A 22,313-nucleotide genomic window follows, 5' to 3' on the forward strand; every position below is an offset into this window, starting at 1 on the left:
CCTATGCCAGCTTCACCTGGACTCGCCCAGACTGATTGCGTGTGGGCCCACAAGGTCCCCCCTCACGTGCCCAGCGTCAGCCCTCCGCACTGCCTCTCTAACCCAGCAAATTTGCTGGGCTTCCCTGCACCCCTGTGTCTCCGGGGTCCGGGAGAGCCCAGGCGGAAGCTGCCAGGTCTCTTGAGGCCCAGCAGAACCCTTAGGGCCTCGCTTCTGCTATGTTCAAAGTCAAACCAGCCCAGACCCAGGGGTTAGGCAGAGGGGCTGGGATGGGAGGAGCAGTTTACCACAGTGCACTTCCTCTCAGGACAGGCCACGCTAAGACAGACAAAAGAGCCTTCTGTGGCTTCACTAAAAATAATAATAATAATAATAATAATAAAAGACTAAGAAAGTTCTTTCCAATGGAATTTTAGCAGTCTAAATTGACATTTCTTACCATGCTAACCATTATCAAATGGGGAAAAACAACTGGCTATTTAAGTCTAAATCTTACCCTACGCAGCCTTCCAAGGGTCTGTGCCTGGTTTTCAACTTCTGAAACTGTGTTATTTTACAACCAGCGGTAGTGACTTGAGGAGTAAATGAAATGACCGTGAAGGTCTTTGGCTGGGTGCCTGGTGGGTACAGTGGGCACCCAGGCAGCAGGAGATCTTTGGTTTCCTCTCAGTTAACCCAAGTAGAGCAAGCTCTGGGAAGGTTAGAAAACCTGGCTTAACTAGAATTCATCTACGTAACAAATATTTATCCAGTGCCTCCCATGTGGCAGGCCCATCCTATATCCTTACAGATTTTCTCTCCACTTGTTGTCCCAGTTACTGGGAGAGGAGTATTGAAATCTCCAACTATAATAGTGGATTTGCCTCTTTTTCCCTTCAATTCCATCAGGTTTTACTTCATGTATTTTGGAGTACTTCTAAGAAAATACTTTTGTTGCCCCTTTTGTCACCATGAGCTGGGCTTTCCGTCTCTTGTGGTGTTCCTAGCATACTCTAAGACTAACAGCCCCTCCAGCTCTCTGTGCTGCTCTTTGCAGGTAGATCCATTTCATTCGCAAACTTTCCATTTCAGCCAATTTGTGTCTGAATTTCAGGTGCTTCCCTTGTGGCCAGCATACATCTGGGTTAGGCTGTTTGATCCAGTCTGACTCTCTCTGCCTTTTGATTGGAATGTTTTGTGTATTCATGTTTTTTAACTGTTTTATTGAGGTATAATTTACCCCCTATAAAATTTATCTGTTTTCTTTACAAGCCAGTGATTTTTTAGTATATTTACAGAGCTGTGCTACCATCACCGCAATCCAATTTTGTTTAATCCCTGTTCTCACTCTTCTCTAGGAAACCACTAATTTGCTTTCTGTCTCTATAGATTTGCCTCTTCTGTATGTTTCATTATATATATATATATATATATATATATATATATATATATATATATATATATATATAGTCTTTTGTGTCTGGCTTCCTTCACTTAGCATAATGTTTTTGAGGTTTGACCTGTGTTACAGTATGCATCGGTAGTTCATTTCCTTTTATTGCTAAGTAGTATTCAATTGTATGGATATATACATTTCATTTATCAATACACCGGTTAATAGACATTTGGGTTGTCTCCACTTTTTAATCTCTAATGAATAATGCTGCTATAAACAATTGTGGGCAAGTCTTTGTGTGGAATGAAAAATACATTTCCATTTCTCTTGCGTCATTACCAGGAGTGGAATTGCTGGTTTTAAGGCAAATTTGTGTTTGACTTTTTAAGAAACAATCATTTTCCAAAGTATCTGCATCATTTTACATCCTCACCAGCAGTGTATGAGGGTTGCAGTTTCTCCACATTCTCACCAACACTTATCTGTCTTTTTTATTATAGTCATGCTAGAGGGTGAACAGTGGTATCTTATTGTGGTTTTGATTTACATTTCCCTAATGATTAATGCTGTTAAGCATCTTGACATGTGCTTACTAGCCACTCGTATATCTTCTTTGGTGAAATATCTGTTATTGAATTATAAGAATTCTTTATATATTATGGATACAAGTCTTTTTTCAAACATATGATTTGCAAATATTTTCTTTCAGTCAGTGGCTTGCCTTCTTACTTTTGTAATGGTGTCTTTTGAAGTGTAGAAGTTTTTTACTTTGATTAAGTCTAGTTTGTCTTTTTTGTTTGTTTGTTTATGGTTTATGCTTTTGTTTTATCTAAGAACTCTTTGCCCAACCCAGAGTCTCATCCTCAGAACTGTTGACATTTTGGACCAGATAATTCTTTGTTTGGGGGCTGCAGTCACTATGTCTTTGCTTATTTTTTTCCCTAATCTTAGGGATCTTTCCTGTATAGTTTAACTGTCAGTCAGTGATTTGGGCAGCGGTTATGCTCACACAACCCAAGCCAGGAAGGTTTCTACCTTTTGCCACCTGAGCTGTGTTGTAGGTTGATTGATGCATTTAAAAGTACAAAAAATTTGCAGGTTTCTCCAGATCATTTTCTCTGGGTTCCCTAGGGTTTCTGCATGCATCTGTAGTTCAGCCGTCAGTCAAGAATTTTTATTATTTCAGTCTTGTAAGGCTCTCTTGCTTCCAAACTTCCCCCTTTAATTTCTAGCTGTTCTTCCACTTGTCCTGTACTGGGTCCATGCCTCCAGCCAGTCGAGCTGTGGTTTTTATATTGCCTGAAATGATGGGCGCACTCCCAGGCAGTGTCCTTACCAAGTGCAGTAGCAGTTTTCCGTGAGCAAACACTTCTCAAGTTGTCCCCTGCCGTTGGTCATTTGCCGGTGTCCTGAAATTATTGTTTATATTAAATTTGTCTCATTTTTGTACTTGATTTCTGTCCTGAGGAATTCCCTATCCTCCTCACACCTCATTAGCAGAAGCCATCAGGCCTATTCTAGGCTCTGGGGATGTAGCAGGAAACAAAATAGACATTTGTTTCAGGTCTGGGAGAAAACAGACCTGAAACAAATAAGCTAGGAGAAATCTAATATGTTAAAGGGTGATAAGTGCTTGAAAGAACAAACAAAGCAGGAAGGGCTGGAGGGAGGCAGAGGGAACAATGAATGTCAAGGCCCTGAGAGATCTGGGATATGGGGACAGAGAAGGTGGGTCGGTCGGATCACCTAGGGCCTTGGCAAGAACAGGAGATTTTACTCTGAGAGCAGCAGGAAGCTGGAGGTGGTGTTACGTGACAAAAGGCACAGTCACTCCTCTTGCATTTTTATGTGATCACCCAGGGTGCCAATTTGCTGCTTTACAGTGAGAAATAAAACTTCCAAGTGAATTTAAGAGGTCGTTGAGTGGGCTTGGCTCTCCCTGGGACAGGTGGCCTTGTGGACCTCATGAAATCTCTGAACCTAGGAGGCGTCTGGGCTCAGCCAAACATCACGTGTCTCAGAATATGAGGATCCTTCTTTGAGTCCTAACTCTGCCGTGGGCCAGCGTCAGTTTCTCTCAACGGGCCAGATTCTAACTACCATGAACAAGAGCTGTGCCCGGCAGAGTCCCCCAGAATATTGAATGTGTATTCAGTAAATTGGTCTAAGTCGGGCAGCAGCAAACACTGGGAGGTTAGTTAAGTTTCCTGGTTGGCGCAGGCACCCATGCCACCTCATTCGATCAGGGATTTGTGAATCTTCCTGTCCCCTTGTCCTCTGTCATCAGCTTCCAGACAGTCACCACATCCTGTACTTCTTCACTGAGAATCACTTTCATCTTCCCCTTCATTTCCTTTCCCGCCCACACTTCTTAAGCCTCGTTTGCTTTCTCAGTGCTGACGGCCCAGCCTGTCCACCTGTGGCCACCAGACCATCTTCCGAAAGGAGGGTGTGGACCGCGCAGGAACCTGATCGCTTAGTTTTTTTAAATTAGAGAACATTTTAAACATTCCAAAAATTACAGAAAACAATATAACATATGGCGATGGGGCCATCCCTTCATCCCTCTTCGCTCCCTCTCCAGAACGAACCGCTGTCCTGGAGGTGGTGTAACAATTCCACATGTGATTCTGCTTTTACAACATCTGTACCTTTCCATAAACAATGTACACTCTTGTTTTAGGGTTTTTAATTTTCCCTAAATGGCATACTGCTAAATAAATCCTTTGCTCTCCTGCTTTTTTTCATTCAACATTATATTTTAGAGATTTATTTGCCCTAGTTCATCTAACTGCTGTATGGCATTCCATTGTAAGAATCAGCCACCATTTTTTAATCCATTCCCTTCTGAGGGGCAGTCAGTCACTTGTTCCCGTTTTTTTCACAGTGCAGCCAAGAGTGTCCCTGTCCAGGTTTCCTTGTACACGGATGGGGGGGTTTCTGTCAAGTACACGCTGAGACATTGAATTGCCGAGTCCCAGGTTTTGAGGGTCTCGTCGTTGCTAGATATTGCCACATGGCTCTCCCAAGCAGCTGACCCAGTTCACACTTCCACTTGGCCCCTTCTCAGGGACATTTCTCTGCTCCCGTCACCTAACTAAATCTCCAGTCACTAATGTGGTGTCAAAGCCCCACTCATTGTACCCAGTGTACCTTTATATATTTTTTACATTAATAGTTCTGTTTCTTTGTCTGTAAAACTGGGGATGAATACTCATTACAGAATTGTTGTGAGATTAGTAAGTTAAATGGCAACACCTAATGGACACATGCAAAAGCGAGTTTTCCGCTCCTTCCTTTCTATCTTTGAAGTATCCACTCATTGGCCCTTCTTCTGGACAATGCAGAATATATCTAATCCAAAGAAGCTGAGGGGGAGCGGGTTGTTGAACCCAATGCTAGGATGCTCTATTTATGCCTGACAGATATGTTACATACTTTCCAGTCCGGGGTCAGCTTGTTGCAGCTCGCTGGGCCCCTTGGGACCAAGTTCTTGTCTTGTGTCCTGTGTGCATTTCATCAGGGTGCTGTTGGTGTCCTCATTTAGAGTCAAAGCTGACAGGGGATGGGAAGGGGCTAAGCCCAGAAGCCTCTTTGTACCCCCTAGAGGCCCTAGGAAATGACAGGTGCATTGCTAGTATCTGCTGAATGTCGACTCGGTCAATGGCTGAATCTAAGTATCAAGAAAGTGGCTTAGGAATAAGGTGTCCCTGCCCTCCGGTTGTCAGCTGTGTGGTCTTGGGTGAGTTGGTGAACCTGTAGAAGCGTCAGTCTCTAATCCGTAAAATGGGAATATCAACACCTCTTTAGCCAGGTGGTTGTGAGGATCGGTTGAAATAATCTGTACAGTGCTTGGCACGGACACGGTGCGTATTCGCTGTTTTTAACGTTGTCATCGTGATCTAGAGGGAGCCTGGCTTGCTCCAAAGTCCACCCAAGCAGTGTTGCTCATGGGTTCCCTGGCCAGAGTGGGCGGTCAGGGCTGAGCCAGGGCTGATGGAAGGTCGGGCTAGAGAGCAGGGACAAGAGACATTGAAAACACTTGATGGGGAGAGGCGTGGGGTGGGAGCCAGGCTGTCCTAACGCAGAATGCTGGTATCCACTTGCCTTGGAGTTTTTCCCTAGGAAGCCAAATTCATATTCCGTCCATCACCCCCACCCCAGGCAGCCTGAGAAACACGGGCAAATTTTTACTTTTCTAATCTCTTTTGTCTAGCAAGAGAATGTCCAGTTTATTTTGTTTATGATGTTCTTTGAGAACATCCAGTTTATTGAGTAAAGGCTTTTTCTTTACGACGTACTTGTTGATGTGTAGGAAAACACCATGATCATGTCAGGGCATGTTTCCAGGCCCAGGGTGGTGGTTTCTTGTTGGGGAGACCCACCCTGCCTTGGTCCCTGGGACTGTTGCTTCCCGTGGCTCCCAAGCACACCCACAGAATGGCGTCTGGGACACAGCTATAATGTGGGGTTTCGCTCCCTTTATCTCACAAAAGCTTTCTATTTTCTTTCACTTCTGGTTCTATTGAGCCTCCACATCTCTTCTGATTCTATATATTAAATATTTTGAAAAGCCCTGCTTTTCATAGAGCAACCGCCATTATTTCCAAATATCTTGCCATTTTTGCTTAGGCTTAAAAAGTTGAAGCAAGCAAATTGAGCAGCTCAAGCAGTAGATTAGAAGAATTAGGGAAGTAAAGGATGTTACGGTTTCTCTGCTGTCACATGGTTAGTTAATGAACTGATCTGCATATTAGACGAACTGTCATTACCCCGGGAAGTGGAAGGTCAGAGAGCAACTTCTCAGCATCATGGTGAACCCATCAAGCAACCAGAACCTGCTTCCATCTGCAGTCCTGGGCAGACACCAAGGAACAAAACTGCAAAAACGCAAAGGGTCTGTTTGGCTTAGAGCAACACGTTGATTCCTCGGCCCAGCCTGCTCCCGTCACTCTGCCCTTTGCTCTCTCCCGTGTTGAATGCTGTGCCCTTATTTTTATAAAGAGTGAGATTTATAATGCAGTGTTCTGAGAAGGTGTCTCAAATTTAAACTGCTGGGAGAAGTCTTGTAATTATTTCAAGTGGAAAACACACTCGATACTTTCACTTGCCATACGTAAAACCACTTGAATACATTCTGCTCTCTGCATTATATCTGCAAGAATCTGAGTTTTCAAATGCATTTAGTGGTCAGTCTTAGTTTGGTTTTCAGGTCAATTGCTTAGAATCTGGTTTGTCTGGAGTATTATGTATCTAAAGCCTCCAGTTAAGAATCTTGTAGTGTCATAAGTTCACCAAGCCGCCATGGGGAAGCTTCATTATTAGAACATCTGAATTCATCTCAGCTCAAGTGCCTTTTTTTATAAAGTGTTCTTAATTTCTTGAAGTAATCCATTATCACTGAGCTGTAGCTGTGAGTAACCTGATGCATGCTGCTAAAGTACATAAAGACCAGTAATTTTAGTAAAATTCCTTCCAACAATGGTATTTAAGACCCACCCTAACGAGGCATTTATTCTTGAAGCAATTTCTTATCCATCACCCCTGTACTTCACAAAGTAGATATGAAATATGTCGTTTCATTTGAAGTTCTTGAGCAGCTCGGGAAAGTTAAAGACGCAGCGGGCACACTGTTCTCACACAGCGAGTGGGTCACTAAAGCGTTACCCCACTCCGCTGCTGGTGCCGCACCTGAGTGAGGCGAGGAGAGATCTAAATTGGGAGGAAACTAGTGGAAAGGAGGGCGCCCCTCCCAGACAGAACGCTTGAGCTGAACTCTCCCTGAGTGCTTCCTGCTCCACCTCTAGGCTTGCCCATTTCAGAAAGTTCTTATGCATCTTCAGAGGTTTTTTTTTTCAGCCACTTGGCACCGAGTGAAAAAGTGGAGCAAGTGCTCTGCTATCAGCACGCATCGCTTCTGGCAGGCTCTCTCCTTACACTTCCCACCGCGTCTAGTGGTTCCCTCTGCCTTCCCGAAAGCTCGGCCTGCTTGTGGTTTCCCAAGAGTTGCTGAAAAAGAGTGAACGGTATTGAATTAAGCTCTTGCCCTCTTTGTTAAGCAGCACCTTCCAACTTAACCAGTACAACCCGTTTTACTCTCAATCTGCAGGTTCCCTGAGCCCTGACGATGCCTCTGTTTCCTTTTCGCTGCTGTTAGTGTTCCTTGCAGAAGCCTTGACGGTGACTTGGTTAATTCACCCAGTACCTTGGCTTTTCAAAATTGGAGAACTAAAGAAGTCTCCTAAATCAGACAGTCGTGATTTAAAGGAGGCAGCAGGTGTTAATCCATTCAAAGGCAGGAGAACTGGAGGCCCTGATGAGAGTCATGTCTCTCCGAATTAGAACTGCAATATGAATCTTTCTTAACCAGAACTCTCATTTAAGGGTGATTCTCACATCAGTTTTCTTACATTTGTGTGCCTTACAATAGCATAATATTATTCAGAGAACCAGTATTTGTCTGCATGTTGCCAGCAGAGAAACTGAGGCAGGAGCAGCAAATTCCCTGCATGGTGAGTGGGTCAGCCGTAGTGCCTGGGGGCTCGTCTCTGGCCCCAGACCGTCTTTACCAAACAGGGATTCAAGTTAACGTTTATTGATGAACTATAGACATTCGGAACCAAATGTAGAAAACTGTCCTGTGTTTTGAAGGTTAGGGAGGGCCTTGTTTAAATTATCAGTGTATTGAATTTTAAGGTGCTTTTAATTTAAAAAACAGCTTATGTTTGTTTAAATTCTTTAAAAAAAGAAGCATTTAAGAAACAAGGTATCAACTTAGATCATCATGTTAAAAAATCATGTTTTACATTTGAATTTTAAGTTTTTTTTTTTTCCTTAAAACTCAGGGTGTGTTTTTTTTAAGTGAATCTCTTATTAACTTGTTTTCTAATAAATTAATAAATCAAGCTTTAACGTGTGACTGAGAATGTGTTGTTAGCTAGTTTACGTATACATAGGCGGACTTGGCAAATGAATGTGTTCTACATATGTATTTGTTGTCAAGGGTAAAGCAATACTTTTGCCAGCATTGACTGAGCTTAGCCATTGACCGTTTGTTTCTCTCTGAGATGGAATTTGAACATTTGTTTTGTCTCTAACGTTTCATATTCCATCCTGGCAGGGAGGCGGTATATCGCCAATACCTCCGTGAAACTGTGATTCACATGTCATTTCCAGCTGGTGCCTCCAGGGCTTTGTTCCCCGGAGAAAGGGCAGCAGGTGAAATATGACCCCCTGCCCTCCCTGGCATCGCTCAGACCACAGCGCCTGCTGCTTGGGTCATAAGTAGGCAGGCCTTTTCCTAAAATAATCATATATGTACACATATTATTTGACTAGTAAGATGTTGGCATTTTAGTAAGCTAAACTCTGAGCCGACGCAGCAGTTTCAACGTTATAGGGTTGGCCCAGTGTTGACCTCGGGATGGGGTCTCACAGTTAACGCTACCCTGAAGGAACCCCGTGTGGAATTTCAGGATGGCACATAGGCTAGCACTTGGCAGTGGTGACGGCTCAGGTGAAGCAGCCGGAGGAAAGGCAGCCGTCCTCAGTAAGGAGAACGCGTCAGGGCTAAGGTTAGATCACAGCGGTGACCATGAACCTGGTGTTCCCAGGTGGGACGAGAGGGACAGGAAGAGAGAGAGAGAGAAAGGGACGAGACTGTGGACTGTACAACACTGTTGCTGCCCTCCTGCCCGTCATTCCCTCTGCCCAGCTGAGCGCAGCCCCAGCCACGCACCTGGCCACAGGGACCCCAAGTTCTCAGAAGACCCAGCTCCACAGATCCCTAAGGCACTCTTCAATTTTGTCAGTCTGTTTTTTTTCTGATATTCAGGTGATTAATTTCTATCATTCTGTCTTTCAGTTCACCAGTTCTTTCCTCTGTTCCCTCCATTCTGCTGCTGAGTCTCACCATTAAGATTTTTTTCTTTTGGGTATTGTATTTTTCAGTTCTAAAATCTCCATTTGGTTTTCCTTTAAATCTTCTGTTTCTTTGCTGAGGCTGTCTATTTTTTCATTTGTCCCAAGCATGTTCAAAAGTATTCACTGAATCACTTTCATGATGTTGTTTTAAAATCTATGTCAGATAATTCTAGCATCACTGTCATGTTGGTGTTGGAATCCATTGATTGTCTTTTTTCCGTCAAGTATGATGAATGACTCTGATGGAAACCTAGATGTTTGGGATATTATGCTACGAGACTCTGGGTCTTATTTAAACCTTCTGTTTTCTTCTGGCCTCTTCTGACACTGCTTCGGGAACAGATGGGAGGGTGCCATGTCATTACTGCCGGGTGCAGGTAGAAGTCTGGGTCCCCCACTCAGCGGCCACTGATGCCCAGTGGGGACGTTCCTCATTACTGTAGGGCAGGGTGGAATTCTGGCTCCCTACATGGCCTCCACTGACCCCACAGGGACACGGTGGGTGGTAGTGCAAGTCTGGACTCTTCCTTAGGCCCCTTCTAATACCACCCCAACAAAGGAGAGGGAAGGGCACCTGTTCCTTCCAGGTGGGGGTGGAAATCCAGGCTCTCCACAAGGACTCTACTGTCACTGCCAAAATGAAAGTCCCAACTCCCGATTTGGCCTTCCCTGACACCACCCCAGACAGGGGTGCGGGCGCCTTGTTATAACCTTGAGGGTGGAAATCTAGGCTCCCCACTCGGCCCTTGCTGATGTGGTTGGCTACAGCTTTTTCTGAGGTGTTTGGTTATTTTCTAAAAGTTTTCTGTCTTGCTAGGCTCTGCCTTTCCTGCTCCTTTGGAGAGAACAGGCTTGTTGGAGGGTATTTTTGTCTGCACTCATTGGCGTTTCTGGGTTGGTGACTTCTTCAGCTCTAAGTCTGGGCTATATGAGACAGAGAGGACACTGGGGAACTTGCCATCGTGTGGTTCCTTGGATTCCTAGTCCCCAGCTGGTCTGCCTTCTCTCCACCTCTCAGGGTCTTCTTACATTTGCTTTCCGTAATGCCCAGGATTTTTATTGTGTTTAGTGGGAGGAGTCGGGAAAGCCACATCTACTCCCTTTTCCCGGAAGCACATCAACTCCTCTCTTCTTGCTGAGTCCTCTTCCTTCCTGACCACGAACCACTCGAGAGGAGCGGACGTCTAGTGTGTGATTCCACGTCCCCCAGAGGGCCCGGGCGTGTGGAGGGGCCGCCTAGTGACTTGTAGACTGAAGGATTTGGCTGGTCCGTGGTACCTTGACCTCATGGAGAGAGAAATTCTGAGAACTCTGAGCAGGAGATCTCTGAAGAGCTTTATTTCACCCCTTTACTCCTGTGGCCATGGACGTGTCGGTGAGGCGCCAGGCCTCCTCAGGAGGCTTCGTTTCCCCTTGCGTCTTCCTAGAGAGGTTATGAGCAGAGGGCCAACCCCGGAGACCCCCCAAAACGTAAACTGGGAGTTGCAGTGGCTGCCTGAGGCCTCTCATTTCACGGCCGCTGCACTGGGGAACGGAAAGTTTGGGGACCCCCTCTGGGCACCACCAGCAAAGTGCCCAGATCTCTGACCCCACGTCTCCTTGGAAACAGGAGGACCATGACACTCTGGAAGCCGATCTGGACAAAGACGAACTGATCCAACCCCAGCTTGGAGAACTCTCGGGCGAGAAGCTGCTGACCACGGAGTACCTGGGAGTAAGTGCCCACGGCGGGGGGCCTAGAATGGAAGGGATTCGTGGCCTGTGGGTGTAATTGGTATTTTCAATAACACATAAGGGCTTGGTTGTGTTTGTTACAATCTTGTGTTCATGAGGACGTCTGCGTTAGTCACTCTGCTTTCAGTGGCCCTGCGTGCTCTTTGACCCCAGCCACGTGTCGCCAGTAGAGCTGCTGGTGTGCAGGTAAGGGACTGGGAAACATAGACCTGAAGGCGCATGACAGGGGCCTGCGTGATGTCTGAGGGATGTCCATCCTCAGTCACGATGGACTGGCCACGGCGCTGACATGGAGAGGAAAAAGACGGTGCGTGCAGCTGGCTCTTCGCAGGAGCGTGTGGGAACAGACAGGCCTGCCCTTACCACGGCTTACTCCCTGTCCCCAGCCCTCGTCTCTTCCCCACGGTTCAGGGACCCTCCAAGGCCCCAGACCAGTATGTGGGGCATGCAGCAGAGTGGTGCCATGGGAGATTTTGCTCTGTGTGAGCTGCGAGACCACTGGAGGGCCGAGAGCAGGGGACTGACTGGGTGTGCTTACGTTTTACTGTTTCAGTTTATATTTTCACTCAGGCTACGTCACGGAGAGTAGACTGTCCTTAGAATGTATCAAGGATCCAAGGGGTCTGACCTGACCATGGGGGCTCTGTTTACAGTGGGCCAGGTTTTGGGGGTGGGGGCTATCAGGGAAAGGGCAGAGGTGAGGAGATCCAGGTTCCGAATCATCGGTGGCAGGTGCGAGCCACGCCACCGCCTCTCTTCTCCCGTGGGAGATCGCTGGCTCTGAGGGCAGGTAATGAGGGAAACCCTGAGGAGGCGAGTGGCACGGCCTCCCTGGGCTCAGGTGGTGACACCCGTCCCTGCCCCAGCACCTGTGCACTGTGGGTTGTCCCACGGGCAAGTCACACAAGCAGGTCAAGAGTGTCAGTGAGGACGGGAGAGCTCTGGTGCTCACATGGTGAAGACTTTTAACAAGCAGACAGACAGACATGGAACGTGCTGGGAAGTCTAGTATAATCGAGCAAATTGGTGAGGAGCAGAGGGACGGGGCCTACACGTCAATCAGAAAGCCCGATTTAATGGCATCGGAAATGGTGTTCTCAGCATGGCACACAGCCCTATGTCCCCCGTAGTGCATGTGTCCTCACTACCCTTTTAACAGGTGGAGATATTTTCAGTCCAACAAAATGAAGTTCCCCACATGCTTGTTTACCCTGCTTATCCTTGCAGTGCAGGCGTGAGTGACAAGAATGAGGCAGGAGGAATTCCTTGTAGAGACGTGGAGACCAGTCCCCCGAGGCTCTCAGAATATAAACATCTGAAGCTTTACTAGAAATCTTAGTGTTGGGAGTGGCCGTCACTGAGGTGGGGAGGACATTCCCACTTGCACTGCCTTAAGCAGCCCTCGGTCACCCCATCTTGTGATTTGGAGCTGACAGCCTGGCAGCCCTCATGTACTAGTCTGTGATTTCAAAGGAGAGGGCGTCTTTCCTTGCCACACGTTATGATCTAGTGGTACCTGCAAGGACTGTAAGTTCTTACCTTTATAACTGCTCGCGACAAATGAGGGTACCTGCCAAAGACAGAAGACATTTCACTGGGGAATGTGTGCCCTGCTCTGATGCACTAGCGCTATTGTCAGTTTTTCAGCATGAGTCGAACGTTGTTGACTCTGAAACATTCTCTCAAAACTGTACCGAAAAAAGTTTTTATCAAGCCTGTGCCATTTGCCCAACACAGCAGAATGCCCCAGAGGTTTGAGGCACAGCTGCTGCCTTCCACGTGTCTAACAAGAGAAGACACAGACCAGGGCAGGCGTGTGTGGCTGGGAGAGGCTGCAGCGGGTGGGCTGGGGGGGCGGCCATGGCCCCCGAGCTTCAGAGCTGGGAGTCTCCCGGCCAGGCTTCCTCAGAGGCCCAGACCACCGATTGTGGGGGACAATACAGATTCGGGACCCCACCCAGACCTCCTTAACCATAACCCAGGAACTGACTGTCAGGCACCTCAGCAATTTAAGAAACCACTAGCAAGGGGGTGAGGGTCCCCGGGTGTTCCCCAAATGTCTGGACCCAAGAACCCGCCCACCCCGCCACAACTGCCCAGCCGTCCCTTCCCTGGCCCCTTCTGGCCCTGCCCTCCCCAGGTCCGAACGCCTGGCTCCTTCTACACCCAGAGCCCAGGCCGCCTGAAATGGCCAAGAACCACTGGGAACCCTGAACACTGTGGCAAGAGGAGGCACTTTTCCTCAGCTTGAAGGAGAGTGGTGGTTGTCACGTGAAATGTATTTCTTACTCATAATTCTGGTGAAAAGCAGGATGCCACAGTTTCTCTTTCAGATGGTAAACATCAGCAGTTCAACGCTGACAAGCTGCCACCTGCCCCTCCTTGGGTATTGGTGAACTTTTTAGTGTCCTCCACACTGTGCTAAACAATCATTTAGTTCTTCCTAAAAAGAATGTCCCGATTTAAATGCCTTCACCACCACAGTTAATTATGACAAAATTCTAGAATCCCAGTGTTTGGTTTCTATTTTTGAAGTTTGAGCTGAATGTTCAATTACCATGAACAACTGCAGTAGGCACTTCTTAAATTAATCCAGCACAGAGCCAGCCCAGCCCTTAATTTAATCCTCACAACAAATTTTGAGGTAAATTCTGCTAGTATCCACATTTTATAGTTGGGGAAACTGAGGCTTAGAAGGATCCAGTCACTTTCTCTGGTGTTGTATGAGCCTGCTTGCTCTTTACCTTCTTCTGGAAGAGCTGTGGATTTTCTGGCAAGTTGGATTCTGTGCTTGAAAACTTACACAGCTCCCACCGGTGTAGTGTTCATCATTAATATATGGTCTAATTTTTCAACGGAGACTTAGTTTTGGGGAGGCAAATGCTAATGGTCAATAGAAGCTGCCCCCTCTCTACGTCTCCTTTTTTCCCCTCAGTAAAATGAGGACCCACAATTAATTAGTTTTCCTAAGATTCCCTATCGTGTTTGTTAAAGTGCAGCTTCCCTCCCTGCCTCCAGGGACTGAGCCTTGGGATAGCCCCAGGAATTTTTATTTAAAATGTGCCCAGGGTACAAAAATTTTAATAAAATTTTTTATTAAAAATGTACCCAGGGGTGCATTTTTATTACACCCCTCAGGGATTCTGAAGCTGGGGCAATGGAAACCCCTTGGCAGCTGGAGGGCGTGGTCCATCAGGGAGGGGGTGCAAAGTGAGCCCCTCCTAGGGGACCAGGCTGAGGCTGGCGCCTTCTAGCCCAGGGAGTGATGGGGGGACCCTGGGACCTGGCTGGCTCCCGCCGCCCCCATCCAGGAAAGGACAGAAGCCCAGGCCAGTGGCTCCTTCTCTAGTTACAAACCAGAAACAGGAGGGCCTCTGTGCCAGCTGTTGCCAGATGCAGCTTTCCTGGCACAAATCCCCCAAAAAAGTAGGAAAGAAAGCCAGACAATCGTGCAGGCAGCCAAATCTACCTCCTCTGCAGTGCTTTCCCCACAGTCCCATCTGGTCCCCTCCACTTACTTCTCATTGGTCAGAACTGGGTCTTGTGGCCTCCCCTAGCTGCAAGGGACTATGGGAAGGTGAGTCTTTCTAGGTAGACACATTCTGTGCCTACAAAATCAGAGTTCTCTGGGTCAAGAAGAAAAGAATGGATATCAGGTAGGCAGCTAGCAGTAGTCTGCTTCAGCTTCCAGATTGTTTTCTGCATGTATAAATAGATTAGATGTTGTGTGCTTGTATGTCTTGTAATGTGTCATAATTTCTTTAAGTGATTCACCAATACTCAAAAACTAGTAAATGGGAACCAAATTTTTTTTACCTAAATTGACATGTGTTGACCAACTTTTGCTACTGCATAAATTGCATTCAGCTAAATCATATGTGGTATTTCTTGGTAGCCAAACCTTCTTTCAAACAAAATCTCCATCTGTTATCTGTAACAGATGAGCCGAGTTTCTCTGGGTGAATGAAGAAGGGTGCCAGGAACCAGTTTTCTCTTCTCCTCCCGACAACCCCTGAAACATTTCTGTGGAACTCAGAAGAAATAGCTCTGCTTCAGCAGGTTGTTGGGCTAGATACCCCATTAGATCCTTCCAGCTAGAAAGGCTCCTTTGCAATGAGGGGCCCCAAGAAGGGCCCAGGAAGCTCAGGAGCTTCTCCGAGACACCCTCCCCCACCCCCCCATGCAAGCACAGCAGATTGAGGTGAACGGGAAACTCTGGCCCACAGGGATAGACAGGAAAGCAGCTACGCTCCAGGCCAGGTGTATACTCCACACAGAGCCTCTCCACCAAGGCCCCTCCTTGGGCCTTCTGAGAGTGCACAGGAAATTCTGGCCCACGGACCAGACTGTTTCCTTAGCCATCAGAGAGGAAAACCACTACCCTCCTTCAGTTATTCCCCCAGCTGAGACTGTGAGGTTCTAAGGGGATGGCAGAGCTGACAGGGTTCTCAGAAGTGCGAAACACTCTCCGTTATAAGTGAGGCGTCCTCTCTTCTCTGGGTAGGAATTGGGAAGAGGTGAGCTCGGACTGCAGGGAGGAGGAGGAGGAGGAGAGGCTAGCTGACTTGAAAGAACCCACGTAATAACAATTTCCCCTTTCCCGGTAATTTAAGATGGAGCCTTCTTACCTCACCACTGTGGAAGGGCCCAGGCGTTCTGACTGGCAAAATGGAAAGGGAAGAAGAGAAGGAGTGAGTGGCCCCAAGTGCCTTTGAAAATCGAAGCTGCTCTGCTCATGAGAGGGTCATGTCACCTTGACCCAGGTGCTGGGCAGGGCGAGTGTGGCAGAGAACAGGGCAGGTAGGAGGCGAGGGCAGGATGGCAGTCATGGGATCCTGGGTTGGCACATTTTTCAAGAGAAATAAAGGGACTTGGAACTGCACGCTGGTGTCTGGAAAGCTTGTGTCAGCTTCCTCCAGGGAGGTAGAGGCCTCCTCGCCTTTTCTCTCCCCCCATCTTCTTCCTCATCACACTGCCCCACCCAAGCACACCCCTGGCTGCTCGCTGTCCCCAGGGCACAGGTCGGTGAGGCCCATCGAGTCCCACAGGAAATGGGTCCTTTTTTCCTCTCCCCACTGCAAATGCTAGATAAACCCAGATAACTTCAGCAAAAAGAAATCAAAGATAAGATTCCAATTGTTTTAATTTTTTTTTAACTTTTTATTTTGAAATAATTATAGAGTCACTGGAAGTTGCAAAAATCACCCAGAGAGGCCCCCATACCCTTCACCTGGTTCCCCCCAGTGGTGACATCAACACAATTGTGTCAAACCAAGAGATGGACAGTGGTGCAATCCACAGGCCTTATTTAGATTTTTAACCATTTTGCAGTGATTTATTTTTTGAACAGTTTTTCTTAATTATTAATGTAATAGAACCACTTTCCAGAAAATTTGGAAAAAAGAAAAATTATTCAAAATTCTACTAACCTATAGAGCCACTGTCATCATTTTAGTTTTCATTTCCTTCCAGTCTTTTTAAGCACTTTTAACCTAATTGAAAGCATGGTTTACGTACAATATTATAACCTGCTTTTATCTAATGTTTTAAATAGACATTGTTCTTCATAGCCTATTCTTTATCAATGTAAATAGCCACATGATATTTCAAATGAATATGCCACAATTTACTTAATTATTCCCCTATTCCTGGACAGTTGGGTTGTTCTGGTTTTACTCTATAATAATTTTATAATAAACAACCTTGTTTATTTAACATTTTCCATATTTTGGAGTCTTTCGCTGTTATATATACCCAAAGATCTGAGCATTTTTATGACTCTTGATATGACAATTTGCTTCCCAAAAGAGTTGTCTCAAGTTTCAATGCCAGCATTGTTCTAGAACAGTTACCATTTTTTATGAAAAGTTGTCATTCTAATTACTGGTGAAGTTGGTTTTTTTCCTTCTGTTTATTGTTATACTTTGTTTTGTGAATTGGCTTTGTGAATTCTTGGCCCAATTATTTATTTGGTGTTTTACTTATTAATTTGCTAAGAGCTCCTTATGTAATGAAAAATTTAACCTTTTATCTGTTAAATTTGCTGCAAATATTTCTTCAATTTAACCTTTTATCTGTTAAATTTGCTGCAAATATTTCTTCCCAGTTTGCCTGTTAATTTGGATTGCCTTTGATATATTATATATGGAAATGTTCATTTTTTAAAAACCAAAGCCATCAGTCTTTTTTCCTTTACATTTTCAAAAGCCTGCTCACTCCAGAGATAAGTTGGTGTATTCAATTCTCTTCTTTTCCTTTTAGTGTGGTTTGATTTTTGTTTTTAAATTAATTTAAATGAATTCCCCACCCCCAAACTTCTGCTTATCTGAATAACGTTGCATGATCCTTCCTCATTTATTTGCATCGCCTCTTGTCACTGTAGATGAAGTTTGTTTTTTTTTAATATTCATTTTATTGAGATATATTCACATACCACGCAGTCATACAAAACAAATTGTACATTCGATTGTTTACAGTACCATTACATAGTTGTACATTCATCACCTAAATCAATCCCTGACACCTTCATTACCACACACACAAAAATAACCAGAATAATAATTAAAGTGAAAAAGAGCAACTAAAGTAAAAAAGAACACTGGGCGCCCTTGTCTGTTTGTTTGTTTCCTTCCCCCACCTTTCCACTCATCCATCCACAAACTAGACAAACGGGAGTGTAATCCCTATGGCTCCCCCGATCCCACTGTCCCCCCTCATAAGCCACATTTTTAAACAATTGTCAAGATTCATGGGTTCTGGGTTGTAGTTTGATAGTTTCAGGTATCCACCACCAGCTACCCCAATTCTTTAGAACCTAAAAAGGGTTGTCTATAGTGTGCGTAAGAGTGCCCACCAGAGTGACCTCTCAGCTCCTTTGGAATCTCTCTGCCACTGAAGCTTATTTCATTTCCTTTCACATCCCCCTTTTGGTCAAGAAGATGTTCTCCATCCCACGATGCCGGGTCTACATTCCTCCCCGGTAGATGAAGTTTTAAATGTCATGAACTCTGCTCTCAAGCAGTGGATCGCTTGAGCCCCATTTCCCTTTCCTTCCACCAGATCATGACCAACACGGGCAAGATGAAGCGGAAGGGGCCTGCGGGCGGGCAGTGGGGCGCCGACGAGCCCCTGCGCAGGCCCGTCACCCCTGGCGGCCACAGGAACGGGCACCCAGCGTAAGTGCGGGCTAGCGGAGGAGCGAACTTCTTTTCTTAGCTTCATTTTGATCAACTACAGTGTGAGAGTTTTCATTAAAAAAAAAAAAAAAAAAAAAAAAAAAACTAAAAATAAAGCATTCATACTGAACAGCACTCATCTCTGTATTATCTTTCTGGGTTTTCCTGGTGAAAAAGAGGTTTCCCACCCCGCCACCAGCACCACCCAGGTTTCTTCTTCCAAAAGGTGAAGTGGGCAGAGGGCCAGGTCTCCAGGGCCACTTCCGGCCTTTGCCCCTGAGAGGACAAGCATTGACCGATGTAATTTCCTCGGAGAGGACCAGAAAGGTGTCCTGGGTTCTCCCCCGAAGGCTCCTGTCCTTCCTTTCTGCAGCCCCTCCTCATGGCCCCAGGTCCTCGGTTGAGACTGCCATCTGAGTCCCTCCAGACCACCCCCTTGGGGCGGGCGCCATCTCCCTGGGGTGTAGGCGGGTGCACTGTGGGAAACGGGGTCTTTTCCCACTTTTCACCCATTCAGGGTGGGAACCCACCGTTATCAGCAGACCCACAACAGGAAACAAAGACAATTTTTAAATTCCAGTCAGTGCAGTTTTGACTCCAGGCTGACATCTTTGTGGTCTCCCCCTTTGGGGGCTTCACCTCTAGATCCCTGGGCCTCCCACCAAACACTCCGAGTTCCACAGGAGCGATGGGTTTGTAATACCCAGCCCTGATTTTTCCTTGTCTATTTCTTTTGGGAAGGCCATCCAGGTCACTGCAGTGTTTTCACATCAGGTTTCTTTTCCCAGTTTATTTCACTGAATTTCACCAAAATAAACACCTGAATTATAGCAACAATGCTTTGTCAGAGGAAGGAGTTAAGACGTCAGTCAATTTATTTTAGACGATTTTTAAAGCAACTACATGCATCTTTAGTTGCCAAGCCTTGTGCATTCCTCACAGCCTTGCTCCTTCCCCAAGTATGTACATAAAATGTGAGTGTGGTACCCAGAGCCTCTGGTCTCCCCAGGGCCTGGGGGTGCCCCAGCACAGCCGACCCACTTGGACAGGAGACTAGAAGGCTCTCCCACGGTCTGGGGGGGCCCCTCTTTTCCCATCTAGAGAACAGGCTGTAGAGAAACAGATGCAAACAAGGGGGGTATAGACAGCAGGCTACGTTTATTCCTTCAACAAATATTGGCCATCTAACATTTCAAATGAATATGCCCCTATGGCTGGGCAGTTAGGTTGTTTCCGGTTTTAACTCTGTAAGAATTTTGTAATAAACCACCGGCACCGAGTAAAACAGAAATGCCTGCCTTGGAAGGGCTCTAGGCTGGGGGTGCCAGGGGTGCTGGGGTTGCTCTAGAGCCCACCTGGGGGTTGGCCTGTGGATATTTCAAGTCCTGGACCGTGATCGGTTCTCTGAGAGCTGTCTGATTTGATTTCAAAATTAGCTGTCATAGGCTTCATGTTTCTAGGTTTTTGTTTTTTATTACCAATACACAAACAAATACTATGCTTCTTTCTCTCTTAAACCTACAACCAATATTTTGTAAGCTACAGAAAAGTGGAAAGAATATTACAATGAATACCCCTCCACGTGTTAATACTTTGCTGCGTTTCCTTTGTCACTTACTCTGTGTGCATAATATATACTTTACATACAGATATTTTTACCAAACTATTTGAAGGTCATAGACTTTCAGTGTGCATTTCCTAATGATAAGGATATCCTTGTTCACAACCCTATTATCACACCTAAGAAAATTAACATTAATTTAATAATATTATACAATACATACCAATGCTCAAATTTCCCTAATTTCCCCCCAAATATCATTTATATCTGAGGGCTTTTTTGTCTGTTTTTTGATCCAGAATACAGCCAAGTATCAAACCACTAGCAAATGTGGTTTATAAAAATAATATCTTTTTGATTAGAAGCAGTAACAGGAGCTAAAATTCATCTTGGTTGACTTGGGAAAGGGGACCCCAAATCATCATTTGGAAAAAATGATTTTAAAATCTTTTTTTTATTTAATGAAAAAATTAAACCTGATGTGCAGACATTTTAATCAGAGATCAGGATAACAGGAACTTAATAAATACAAGATCTAACCAATGGGCGTAGTTAGTTCTTGGGCCAGATTTTCTGCTTTTTGGAGGGAAAGAAGAGGATATTTTCCCTGCCTGGGGGCCTGTCTGGCTGTCTCCTGATTCATGGAGGGGGTCCCATCAAAGCCTTTGGCTGTTGCAAACCTGCCAAGTGCTGCGAGCACGTCATTTTCTGAAACGGCTCGGATGCCACAGTTGGGCCATTTCAACAAACACTGGTTGCTTCTGCGTGCCAAATGGTGTGCCAGTCGCTGGGGGTGCAAAATGAAACGAGACATGGTCCCTGCCCTCGTTAGCACACAGAGCATCTGTCTAGCAGGGGAAAGACGGTGATTAGTACGCGATGGCCGGGGGCACGGCTCACCGTTGAGCGCTTTTTCCATGCAGTCTCCACATCCTGAACTTTAGAAGTTTCTGTGGCTCTCCATTCGCAACCAGCACCTCTGATCCCCCCCCATTGCTGGAAGGGAAGATAAATCAAGAATCCCAATCTCTTGGGGACACTCTGACAGTATGTATTACATGCATTCAAGATAGTATTTTTGGAGTCAGTAATTCACTGCTAGCATTTTACACTAAGAAGTGATCAGAAGTGTTCACAGACGTGTATAGAGGTATTTATTGCAGCATAATTTATAATATGAGAAATAATCTACAACAGGAGTTGGTTACATAAATTATGACACATTCACACAAAACCGTATTGAAAATGATGTTTTAGAAGAATATTTAATGACATGGGAAGCGCCTCTCCATATATTGCTAAGGGAAAAATGGATAAAAAGCCAATTATAAACTTGCATAACTCTAGCCATGTTAAGCCAATTAGAGTAATCCCCCATTAGTTTTTTTTAAGTATGTATTTGCATTAAAAATTTTTGAAAAGATATCAAATGTTAATAGTGGTTGTGTCTAGATATTGGGAGGGTGGTTCATTCCATATATTCTATACATTTTCCAGATTTTTCATGATAAACACTAACTGGTCTTATTATCAAGATAAAAGGATGGAAATAAAAACCAACAGAGTCACCCCTGTTAAATGTGGAACTCTCCCAGCCTCCCCCAGCCCTGCATCAGGTGCCCCTATTTTCAGCCCAGGCCGAAACCTCCATCCATTCTAGATACTCTCACCTCCAATCTCGGTACAATGTTGGCCCATCGTTTCACGCCTCTTTCTACTCTATCTTCACCTTCCCCCGCCACTGCCTTTCCTCCCTCCTTTCACCCTACTGCGGTGTCCCCCAGCTCTCCTCACCCTCGGGCCCTCCCTGGCTGCCTCCGTCCCCCGCCCCAACTCCCTTCACAGCCCTGAGAGGTCTGGCAGCGACCTCAGGAAGCTCCTGTCGCTGTGGTCACAGGTGACTGTCCAGTCCTGACTCCAAGGACACCCCACAACTGCATCTTCCTTGTCTCCCGGCTGCCATCGCTGACCCCCTCCCCCTGGTGGCTCTCCCCCCTCGACGTCCCTGCTGCCCCTCGCCCCTGAGTCTGCACCGCAGGCCCCTCTTCCGACTGAAATGCTGTGTCCTGCGGGCCCCAAAGTTCCACCCCACCCTGCCCACCCCTCTGCACACTAACTACTCCCAAACCCCTTTCCAGCCCAGACTCACCCCCAAGCTCAAGATGTGTTCCCACAGCACCCAAATTCAGCACCTCCTAGGTCAACTCCACCGTCTTCTTTCTGAAGACAAATGGCGCCCCCAACCCTCCAACACTGGAGCCAGAATCCTGGCCTCTCCCAGCCATCGGCCGTGGGGTCCTCCCGCCCACCCTTGGGAGTTCTCCGAGCTCAGGGCCTCCCTCTCTACCCCACTGGCCTCAGCCTGAGCCCTCCCTGCGAGAGCCCCCCCACCCATCTCCCTGCACCCCTCCTGCCCCACGCTGCTTATTACCTCCAGGTAAATGCCCTTCTGGCACATCACCATGGGATGTGCTTCTCTAACCCCATTTCTCCGGCCTGCCCTCAGGGCCCTTCTGGGTGGCCTGGCCTCCCTTCCCGGCCCGGC

General features: G+C 46.3%; 1 protein-coding gene across 7 annotated transcripts in view; it reads left to right on the forward strand.

Annotated features, from left to right (window-relative positions):
• Positions 1-22,313, forward strand: part of ARMC9 (armadillo repeat containing 9) — a 172,145-nt gene that overhangs the window by 128,186 nt on the left and 21,646 nt on the right. For all 7 annotated transcript variants that reach the window (XR_005218790.1, XR_005218791.1, XM_037849509.1 and 4 more), the window contains 2 exons: positions 10,908-11,012; positions 18,092-18,207. Coding sequence is in view for 5 of the 7 variants with exons in the window: in XM_037849509.1 (XP_037705437.1) it covers positions 10,908-11,012; positions 18,092-18,207 (221 nt within the window). In the remaining 2 variants the exon portion in view is untranslated. The remainder of the gene's footprint in view (positions 1-10,907; positions 11,013-18,091; positions 18,208-22,313) is intronic.

This window comes from Choloepus didactylus, chromosome 9 (genome assembly GCF_015220235.1).
Source record: "Choloepus didactylus isolate mChoDid1 chromosome 9, mChoDid1.pri, whole genome shotgun sequence".
NCBI lineage: Eukaryota > Metazoa > Chordata > Mammalia > Pilosa > Megalonychidae > Choloepus > Choloepus didactylus.